The sequence below is a fragment of the Brachycentrus maculatus genome, unplaced genomic scaffold (genome assembly GCF_059751285.1).
Source record: "Brachycentrus maculatus isolate JH-2025_06_01 unplaced genomic scaffold, ASM5975128v1 h1tg000117l, whole genome shotgun sequence".
In the NCBI taxonomy this organism is placed as follows: Eukaryota; Metazoa; Arthropoda; class Insecta; order Trichoptera; family Brachycentridae; genus Brachycentrus; species Brachycentrus maculatus.
The window spans coordinates 1306872-1320000 of record NW_028280870.1 but is presented as its reverse complement, the minus strand read 5'-3'; the positions used below and the strand labels follow the sequence as shown (position 1 = coordinate 1320000).

Sequence of the window (13129 nt, the reverse complement as noted above, 5' to 3'; positions counted from 1 at the left end):
TTTTTTTATCGATATCTCATGAACGATAAAAAACAATGTCGAAGCTAGGTAATACCTGCTATTCGACCTATCATGGACTTGTTCAAGTTACGAATATTAACATATTTTCATTGAATAATTCAGAATTCATTCTGTAGCGATACCTTTCTATTTATTTTTATATGAATTTAACATGGTAAATATCGTTATTTATATAAAAATTACGTTTCGTAAAAAGAAAACTAACGTCGCAACAGATTTTAACGAATACCAAGTAGTAGTATTTACTAAGTGAAAATTAAATTTAAAATAATTACAATTTATTTACGTATTTTATAATTCATCGAACGTGATTGATTGTGATTGAAAATGATGCGAAATGTTTCGAAATATTTTTTTTATTAACATCCGGAGCCAATTTGTAAAAAATGTATTATACTGTATAGTTCAATTTTTATAATAAGTTAAGATAATTTTTATAATTAAACGTACTTGGAGTTTGTAAATTTAAATTTAAAAGATTAAATATCGTTTTTATTTAATGAAGGTGATGATTTTTGTGGTACAATTTTCCATATAATATCCCATTATTAAGTGTTTGAGGGTTCCGATTTCTTAATTAAAAAACAAAGAAAAACTCCACTAAAATCACGGTACTTAGTAATGAAATAGATAAATTAGTAAAAAGGTTTGAAAGTGTTGTAAAAGATTCAAGGTTTAGTGTCTAAAACTTCCCTATCCTAAATTCAAATTAAGGCTGCGAGGCTGTTGGAAAAGGAGCTCTATGTCAATCTCCTCATCTCGCCCTCATCCTTTCAATTCCGATTATCTTTAAACGGCCGGTTGGTATGAAACTCCCTGCCGAGATAATTAGTTATTCTATAACTTTGAGTTTTAAATTAACAAAGAAAACGTTGGCCCCATTGTCGGAACTGTTTAATTTTTATACTCGGAAGTTTTAATTGAATGTAATTCTGAAGGAATGTTCCTTGCTTTAGAGAGAATTACAGCTGACACAAGAGATTATAAGGAGAAGGTGTTCTTTGAAGGCTTAATAGATTTTTTATCAAGTGTCATATTTCATGGAAAACTTAAGTATTTTTTACGTAATTGACATAATGATAAATTAATTCAAAAATTTTGAGTGTGTCGAAATACTTGTTCACAAATCTGGGTTTCTCCACTTTGGAGTTATGTTTACATTTTGACATCTCAACATAGATGAAGAACAATATAGAAGTCTGGATATTTACAGGGGTTATGACATGTCATAGGTTGGTAAAGTGATCAATTTACACAAGTGCAACATTCACTATTCTACCCATGATTGACAACCACTCTTCTCAAATTTTCGGAACTATATAAATACATTGAATAATCTCATGACACAGTACATATGAGTTCACAATAGTCATCTATGATGGATTGAGAAAGCTTTAATTCAGCAGAAACCCTTTTATTTGTATGTAAGATACGAACCCCGGATTATTTTTACACACTGGGAAACGCCTAAAAACATGTTCTCTCGGTCTTGCTCCGATTCTTTATCCATTACCACATATTGCTTCAAGAGTTTTTTAGCGTTCTTTCCTCTTAAGCGTACATTCATCTGATTGATCACACACACACACACACACACACACACACACACACACACACACACACACACACACACACACACACACACACACACACACACACACACACACACACACACACACACACACACACACACACACACACACACACACACACACACACACACACACACACACACACACACACACACACACACACACACACACACACACACACACACACACACACACACACACACACACACACACACACACACACACACACACACACACACACACACACACACACACACACACACACACACACACACACACACACACACACACACACACACACACACACACACACACACACACACACACACACACACACACACACACACACACACACACACACACACACACACACACACACACCACACACACACACACACACACACACACACACACACACACACACACACACACACACACACACACACACACACACACACACACACACACACACACACACACACACACACACACACACACACACACACACACACACACACACACACACACACACACACACACACACACACACACACACACACACACACACACACACACACACACACACACACACACACACACACACACACACACACACACACACACACACACACACACACACACACACACACACACACACACACACACACACACACACACACACACACACACACACACACACACACACACACACACACACACACACACACACACACACACACACACACACACACACACACACACACACACACACACACACACACACACACACACACACACACACACACACACACACACACACACACACACACACACACACACACACACACACACACACACACACACACACACACACACACACACACACACACACACACACACACACACACACACACACACACACACACACACACACACACACACACACACACACACACACACACACACACACACACACACACACACACACACACACACACACACACACACACACACACACACACACACACACACACACACACACACACACACACACACACACACACACACACACACACACACACACACACACACACACACACACACACACACACACACACACACACACACACACACACACACACACACACACACACACACACACACACACACACACACACACACACACACACACACACACACACACACACACACACACACACACACACACACACACACACACACACACACACACACACACACACACACACACACACACACACACACACACACACACACACACACACACACACACACACACACACACACACACACACACACACACACACACACACACACACACACACACACACACACACACACACACACACACACACACACACACACACACACACACACACACACACACACACACACACACACACACACACACACACACACACACACATACATACACATGTTATTCACATTATGACAAGGTGATCAGTTCTACGTTTCAGGTTCAAATCCAGGATTATCTCAATAGTGATTAATTACTCGTATTTATTTTACCCCCCCTCCCTAGGAATTGATCCTGGGACCTCCAGCGTGGTAGCATGCTAATAACTACACTACGAGGACGATATTTTTTTTAATTATTCACTGCGATTTTCAACAAACAAATCGTTCACTGCTTTATAATACCGCAATACATTTTGAGATATTTCACTGTCAAACACGGATGTTTTACTTCTTACCCCGTCTAGATTCAACTCTTTAAAAGTTTTCCGTGGTTGAACGGAGAACGGAATTTCAAATTGAGAGACGGAGAGGAACAAAGAAAATCAGAAAGTGTTATTATGAAACGGCGATAAAACTTTTCAGATACATCCTTTGATTTATACCCATTATATGGAAAGCGGTTAAGAAAACACGTCTTATTTTTGCATTTTCGTTCAAGAATTTCATGCAAATGTTGTACTGCAAAAAAACGGGTATTTCTGGAACAAATAGGATCTGTATTTTTTTTTAAATTTTAGATACATTGATTTAACTCGTAACACAGATTGTCAAAAAATAATGATGAAAAATAACTGCTAATTGGATAAAATCTAGATTTTCAACTAGTATTTCGACATATTGAAAATGTTGTAAAATTGTTTTTACTTGAATATTTACAAATGTGATATTTTAATCAAAGTAAAATGTATTTGTGGGGCATTGCCACTTTTAATTCTACCATTTTCTTCTAACTTTACGGCATGCACCTTATTCCTGTCCCCATTTCAACAAAATCACTCCTAAGGGATGGTTGAAATGAAAATTTCAACCGGAAATGTTAATATCTGAAGGGTTTAAAAATAAATTGGGGCGGTATCTAATCTGAACCCTTACGCTCAATCGATCCCCACAGATACCGCAAACGCGGAATTAAACTCGTATACAGTAGCCCCCCGAGCTGAACCAATAACAATAGAAACAAAATCTAATTAAACCAAAACATCACGTTCGTCTGTTTTGATACGCGGCAATCACAAGCCCTTCAGAGATCCGTACAAAATTAACTGGAGATCTAGCCGAGCTAATCCGATGAAGCTGGCAGATATCACGTTCTGGCAATATCCAATACCGGGACTGATTGCTGGAATCGTCCATAAAAATGAAACAAGATATGTATGCCGTGCTTTCTTTCCAAAATGCGAGATCTCGTTTCTGGGAAATATATCTGACTGGATTGGGGTCCCTCGGATCGGACGGTGTTCCCGTTTATTATGATTTTTTTTTATTAAATCTTAAATTCATTTTTTTAAACTACCGTACTAACTTACTATCACGCCACTTTCTCGCAAGGCCAGGCAGTGATAATAGAACGCCATACCAATGTGTCTTTACAAACAATCCTTATGTCTCCCACATTCATGCATCTCCTCATACATACACGCCTTTTTCCATATTCTGACCTGACCACTTTCAAGTATTTGAAATACTTAATCATACCAAGTATGTTTTAGTCTTGCTCTTCTTCTTTTTCTTATATCACTCGCCTCATAAATTTTATTTTACTTTTCTTTCTTTACTCATTCGATTCAAATTCCTCACAGCTTTCTTTATTTTAGCTTATTTTTTTAATATGTTGGTATGTACATTTGAACATGTATACAGATATTATTTTTATTTATTTTACATTTTTACGCGAAGAATAAATACATAGTTTTGTCGTTTTAACGGCTTAAATAACTATAAATAGTAAAGTATAAATAGTTAGAGGGGATTAATAACGAATTTGTTACTATATAACTTGTCCAATTAATAAATAAATATCCTTTAATTCATGTTTTATGTTTCTAATTAACTAACCATCACGCCGCTTCATCGCAGAGGTAGGCAGAGAGAATAGAATGCCACACCACTCTGTCCTTGCAAACATTATTCGCCTCTTCCACGTTCATGCATCTCCTCATACATACCCGCCGATTGTTCCAACCTAACCACTTTCAAGTATTTGGCATACCTGATCGTGCCAAGTTTTTCTCGGTTTTTATTTTTCTGTTTAAATAAAACAGAAAAAATCACCCCTAAGTCATTCTTTTTGTAGTGATAATTGGCTTGCGCCCTAGAACCTGTTTACGGATTTAATTCTCACTGAAGATGTTTTAAAGGAATCGACAAAACCCTGTATCAGATTCTTGAGCAAATGAAATTGGTCTCTTCTCTTTATACTTAGATTTAACCTTCGACCTTCTAACACTCTGCAGCGTTCTTCTTTATTAAATCCCAGTAAGTCCCATCCCGAGAAGTTGAAAATCCCAATCATTGGTTCTAGGGGTTAAAGCAACAGGAAATGAAGTTTTCCTCTTAATCCGAGCACTGCGATATTTTTTACTCAAAGGAGCTTGAACGCAAACAAAAATGTTTACGAGGATGGCTTTTATAACAAAGAAATAATCCGATACAACAAAGCGTTGTTGTACTCCACTTCTAAGGTCCTTATTCTCCATTTAAAAAAATGTTGTATCATTAACAATAAAATAAATATTGGCGGTCGAAATGAAAACCCGAGTAAAATAACTTAATACTTCTTTAAAATAAGTAGTTACTTAATACGGTTTTTGAATTCGATCATATAAAGCTAATTACTTCAATAGGTGAACAAATTTCGTTGAGTATTGCGTTTTTCGAGCTTTTGATATAACATATTTGACAATTTGACATCAAATCATGATGTATGTTTGAATGGTGAAACAAGGAAAGACATTTTCGTTAAAATTAAGGAAAGTTCATAAATTGAGATGGTTTGGACATAAGTGAAGAAAGAAAAGTAAAACCGAAGAAAGCTTTGCGTGATCAAGAATTTAAAAAAAAATGAGAGTGTTCAGGAGTCAGAAAAATTGGCGGGTACGTAATACGGGATGCATGACGTGGAAGAGGCGAAGATTGTGTATATACATATGAGTGTGTATGTGTGAGTTTTATTTGTATGTTCGTTATATATGAGAGTCTGTATATTTGTAAATGGTACATATGCAGACCCTCAGACTTTGTGCTTAAATATTTATCAAATAAAAAAAAATTATCAACTTGTAACCATACACCACTAGTTCTTAAAATCTTTTGTGATACGTGCTTCAATGCGTTCCACGTCATTCTCAAACACATTGATTTCAAGAAATACCTACTGGAATTTACCAATTTAAATTTAAATAAAAAATCGATAGATATTACCACAAAGTGACAGTCGAATCAATATATTAAGAAAAAATAGTTAAAACCTGTATCTAATAAAAAATTCTATCCTCTTCAAAGATGATGAATCAGTACAGGCTATAGAAAATTATCAGATAAAAAAGCTGCCTGAAACTCTTGTTTGGAAAATTAGCTCTCGCTGTTGAACTGCGCTTCATAAATAAGAGGCCTTAGCGAAAATTTCGACATCTGAGATTAAGCACAACTTAATCCCTCCCCGTGAGCAGAAACGCCTTCCCGATTTTACCCAATTTACAATACATACTTGTCGTTTAAGCACCGTCGTATCGCGTCGATATATCCCATAATACCCACATCACGAAGCAGAGATCGAATATAAGATAATTCCGGAACAATGGCGGAGGAAACCTCGCATCCTCGTTGTGATTTACCTGCTAATTTGGCTATTGGCATTCTATTTCGGTATCCGATGCGCGAAATAGCGAGATATCGCTAAAACGTGATCATCAACTAGGGTCATTCATCCAATACTACCCCGTGGTACTCATTTACGAAACACTGTGCCGATTTTGGAGGACGTTAATCAAAGGAAATACAATTTACACATATTTAAAGAATTTACACAAATTTTAAAGTGAAATTTCTGAGGCGGCGATTTGATAATCGATTGATTAATAAAATAATTGAAAAAAAATTAAAAGCCTAGAATAGCCTCTTCCACATTCATGCATCTCCTCATACATACCCGCCGATCACCCGACCACCTGACCAGTTTCAAATATTTGATCATGCCAAGTTTTCCTCGACCTTCCTCCGCTTCTTCTTCCAAACACATTCGTCTTATAAATTTGTTTATTTTTCTTTCATCACTCAATCGATTCGCATGCCATCATAATCAATCGTCAATTATGGGTAGATTTGTGAATGTTATGCATGTATCAAGTGATCACTTAAACTAGCTTTAGACAGGTCGGAAGCCCTATAAATACTTAGAATTCCAAAAACTTATTCTTCTTTGTTGAGATGCCAATTTAAAATAACCCCTAAGTGGGGAAACCCATATTTGCTAACAAGGATTTGGAGACATTCAAAATATTGAGAAATGTAAATCATAAACAAAATCTGAATTCTGAACGTTTCTTTATATTTAAGATTAAGTTAAATATTATTTTCAAATGTTTTTTTTTGAGTTTCCGTAAATTTTTTTTTTTCAAAAACTACTTTCTTTTTAAAGTCGATGAATATCTGAAACTCCGATTATTAGTTAAATGAAAGAGACTCTTGATAAAAAAATATAAAAAAATTTGAAAGATTTTAGTTTGTTTTTGGTCCCTTTTATTACGAGAGCTACCAGGGAAATATGAAAGTGAGTGGGTATCTGAAATCCATTTCACTACTTGCAAGAACAGCTCGAATCCAGAGTAATTAATCCAAGCAATCAGAATCTTGATAATTCTTGTTTATGTTTTTATTTGTTTTTGTTTATTCGATCAACCGTTTATATTTACTTTAAAAGTGATTTAAACGTTTCTTTAAGTTGGATAACTGAAAAATTAAACGAGAAAATGAAAACGAAAATGATACAGATGCCTTTGTACAAAAACACATTTTAACATCTAAACATTAATGTAAAGGAATATTTTATATACATATATATATATATATATATATATATATATATATATATATATATATATATATATATATATATATATATATATATATATATATATATATATATATATATATATATATATATATATATATATATATATATATATATATATATATATATATATATATATATATATATATATATATATATATATATATATATATATATATATATATATATATATATATATATATATATATATATATGTATATATATATATATATATACATATATATATATATATATATATGTATATATATATATATATATATATATATATTTATATATATATATATGTATATATATATATATATATATATATGTATATATATATTTAAATATATAAGATTCTTTCCGAATTATTTTACATACATTCAATATAAATAACTACTTCAAAGAAATTTACGTACTGAAACTTGATTTTTAATTTTTATTAAACTTATAATTTGACCAGTTATTCTATTCACAATATTTTGAGTATGTCTAAATCTTTACCCACAAATCAGGGTTTGTCCACTAATATATTACTTACTTATAAAAAGAATATTCAACTCAACCACAGATGGTGCTGAGAACTCACATGTTAAATAAAAATACAAAAATTGAGTTGGGTAGTTGTCAATCATGGGAAGAATAGTGAACGTTACACTTGTTAAAAGTGATCACATAAACCAGCCTTATGATAGATCGTAAGCCCTGTAAATCTTTATATTTTTAATTTTATGTCCCTGTTAATTTTTCTTAATCTATTTTGTCCTTTCAATATAAATGTCACTATGTGGACAATCCTAAATTTGTGAACAAATATTTGGATACTCTCAAAATGTTGTGAAAAATACATTTGAAAAAAATATTGAGGGATTTTATTCGATTCAAAGAAATAAATGCCTCTACTTCAAACACATATTATGTAGTTAGCAAAAAAATTGTAGGTACTTAAGCATCATTTATGACATTCGTTTGAAAATGTAAAAAACGTTATGTTTATTTTTATTCAGCTGAGATTCGAACCTTGGTCGTCATATACGGAGCCTAAATGACCACTACAATATAGACTAATTAATATCTGATTGAAATAACTTATTAAAAAAATATTAATTTAGTTACATACCTATCAGGAGGTTGACTCCTTCTGTGAGGTCCTTGTCGTACAATGTGACCAGCTTTTTCCCGTCTACCAATAAGGGTGTTATGTCCAGGAGAACACCCTCCGTGACGTCACAGTGCTCATGACCTTGGCGCGTCACCTGGTAGACTGCAGTCATTGGGGCGTGATGCATCCTGAAACAAACAAATATTATATGAAAACAAATTTTCATGGCTTAGGAAAATACAATAATATTTTGCAATATTAAAATTACATTTTTAAATAAACATACATATCGTAGTTGTACAGGAGAAAGTGACCAACTAACAAAACGGTAAATGTTTAGGAGGGCCATTTAAGTAACTTTTGCCTGGCAACAAAAGAAACATCAATGCAGTTAGTAATTTGTAACAAGTCAATATATTATACTTCCAAGTTTAAAATCCTTTGGGATGTTTTTCAGGGCAATATTAAGCTAGTTAGATATCAATGTCAATGTTATAGTCAATGCGATAGTCAATGATCACGTTTTTGTAAAAATTTGGAATACATTGGAATATTAGGTCCATTGAATCTCTCATTTCTATGTTTGTGTTAAAACTTACTAAATAACTAACCACCACGCCACTTACCACAGGGAATAGACAGAGAGGATGGAACGCCATACTCCTCTCTCCTGACATACACTCCTAGCTTCTTTCACATCTATACATCTAGTCATACATGCCAACCATTCTAACCATGATTGACAACCACACTACTCAAAAATTTGGTAATACGTGAATTCACAACAGCCATAAGGACCTGGTATTTACATAAACTCTTTAAATACTCAGACTTCCGTATTCTTCTTCATCTATGTTGAGATGTTAAATAAATATTAAAATAACTCCCAGCCCCCACAACAATACACAGACTTCCATACCATATTCTTTTTCATCGATGTTGAGATATTAAAAATATATAAAAATCACTCTTAAATTCCCAGACACTATTTATACCCACACTTCCATATTCTTCTTCATCTATGATGAGATTTCAAAATAAATACAAAAACAGCTTCTTAATTCTCAGAACCCAACAATACCAAGATCATCATATTTTTCCTCATCTATGTTGAGATTAAAACAACAACAAAAACTCCCAAATCCTCCTTTTAAAAAACAGAAAACCCTGATTCGTGAACAAGTATTTGGACACGCTCAAAATGTTGTGAATGTTCTTGTTACATTAAAATTTTATTAAAATGGTTTGCAAATATATTTATTTTACTTTTGCAAGTGTATTTAGTGTCTATATAGGAAATAATCTGATTCTGTTTGCTTTTCATTTCCGGCCTCTGCGTGAGGATCTTAACTCGGAAATGGAACGCGCTACAAATCCAAGAATTAATGGATATCCTTTTAAAGGCTTTCTCATTATACTTTTTAGTCTTGGTTTGTACTTCCTTTATAAAGAATAAATACAAAATATAAAACACAACTATCTTCTTTACACATAAATAAAACCCTTTTTAATGACATTTTAATTTGTATTGATTTACCATTAGAGGTTAAGGAAGCTTTTGAGATAGGAACAACGAAGTCTGAATATTTACATGTCTATTTTGTATATTAAAACCATTGATAACCTTGTGGTATGGTAATGAAACACTCTCCTTATCATTCATTGTTTACTTTGTGTAATACCACTTATTTAAACACTTATTTGTGACTACCGGTTTCTACCTGATGATGGAATAATTTTCCGAAACCGGAAGTCACAGATAAGTGTTTAAAAAAGTGATAGTACACAATAAAAACAGTGGATGATAAGGAGGGTTATTTACAGGTCTGACTATGTTTAAGAGATGGGATCTTAATGAATTGACTGTAACTGGATATAACTGATCTGTTAAATTCCCAAATAAAATACGATTATTAATTAACAATTACTTTTATCGATTTATGGTTAAAATCCGTTCATTTTTAATTTAAATTTTACTTGGGAAATAGTACTATTTCTTCAAATCTGTTGTAAACACCGCAAACGGTATTTGAAAATGATGAGAAATTGTATTGAAATACGTGTCACAATATATTTTAATATACTGTGGTATTTACCATGTAATTTAAAAAAAAAAGATATATTATATATCTTCTTCCTGGCTCCATCCCCGCTTATCGTCTTAGTAAACTATTAACTTAAATAATTTAGAGCTAACTAAGAGCTTTTAGTTCAAATGAAATGATTGAAAAAATGAAAAAAAAAATCAGATAAATACTGCCTGTAATCACTTAAAGTACTCAAAGATCAAAAAACGTAAATATATCCACTGCATACAGTATAAGAGGACACAAATGATATGTTCATATCGCTTTTAGTACTCACTATGCCAAATCTCCAGCATCGATTCATCAATTATTAAAACACTAAGCCTTTTCCCGAAAGCAAAATAGACAACAAAAAAGGATGTACTCAAATTCTACTAAATGTCGTGGATTATAAAAGGAGCCGTCAAACGGACGAGGTGATTTTAACGAAATCCGAGGTAATTAATTTAACAAAATTTTCGCTGTAAAAAATAACAAATTTATCTTAGGAAAAAGCCAATTTGTACTAAACGTCTTTTTCAATTTAAATATTCTTTGTCAGTGAATTTAATAACGAGAATATAACCATGAATAGAGAGTGAAATTTCTGATTATAATGGGACGATGTTAAGCAACTGAGAACCAACCAACAAAGGACTACAGCATAAGTACTAATATTTTCGCTAAATGTGTCGTTTTTTCATATTTTATTATTCTCTTTAAAATACTATATTGTTCTTATGATACATACGGCATCTGCATTCTCTCAGACGAATGTGCGGCAAATGGACGTATGATAGATGTTCAAATAGTTAAATTTAGGAAAGAATGCAAGGCTGAGTTATCGATAAAATTAGAAAAGGTGTGTTGAGATGGTTTGGGCATGTGAATCGGATGAGTGAATAAAGAATAGTAAAACTAATCTTTAAGGCGAATGTGTTTGATAACAGAATCAGAGAAAGACCAAGAAAAACTAGGCAAAATCATTTTATTGTTAAGTATTTTGAATACATGAAAGTGGTCAGGTCAGGAGTCGGAATAACCGGCGGGTATACTTGAATGTGCAAGAGACGAAGATTGTTTGCAAAGACAGTTTGGTGTGGCGGCCTATTCTCTCTGACAACCCCTGAGGGAAAGCGGCATGATGGTAAGTTAGTATGTTTTTTGACTATGCATATTACATATGTGACCTAAAGTATCAAAATTGTCGACATGTGATCAGACAAAAATGATTTATGCATAATACTTTTATGAGAAGACAAGAAAGAAATAATGTTTTATAAAGATATAAAAATCCTGTTCATTACAGTTTCCTTCTGCAAACTGTAGAGTGAAAAATATAAAAATTATTGATTTATTAGTCAATCAACTCATTGATACGTAATCAACATTTAAAAATTACAGTCTTGTATTCAATGCGTAAGCAAATACCTTGAAATATTAATGATAACACCACGCACCTGCATAAACTGATGCAGGCCTTTTGCATACCTTAGAGGAATGTGATAAGAAGAAGCATAGACACTTGATAGAGATAGTTCAAAATAAAAATAAAAACTTTTTGAAGTCTTGTGGGATGGACACGTCTTGCTTATTCCAGTGTACTTCTGAAAATACAGCGGCAATTTCTTTGCGGGCCCACGACGAAATTCCGATGACGTCATATTAAGATTAGGCTTATTAATCGTCGTAGTAATAACACTCTCAAAAGTTTTTGCAAGGGGCGCAGAGACGCCTTTCTGGAAACTACCCTCGCTTTCACCATTCCCCACCCCTCGCGCTGCGGTGGAGGCCATTCGGTGAACGGCTCTCCCGCGATCATTTCAACGGCCTGTCGATAGTTATAGTGAACATTTTTCGGAAAATAAATCAAGTTTATTTCGATGTATTTAGATTCGCACTGTCGACTCGGTCTTGTATTGACGTGTTTCTTGAAAAATCCTTTAAAAGATAGAGCAGTGTGTGTCATTTTAAATAAATG

At 33.6% G+C, this 13129-nt stretch overlaps 1 protein-coding gene across 2 annotated transcripts in view; it reads right to left on the bottom strand.

The window, feature by feature from the left end:
- The window catches only part of LOC148309806 (uncharacterized), a 182386-nt gene that overhangs the window by 78784 nt on the left and 90473 nt on the right, over positions 1-13129 (bottom strand). For both annotated transcript variants that reach the window (XM_088259469.1, XM_088259470.1), the window contains exon 4: positions 9101-9270. In XM_088259469.1, coding sequence (XP_088115595.1) covers positions 9101-9270 — 170 coding nt within the window. The remainder of the gene's footprint in view (positions 1-9100; positions 9271-13129) is intronic.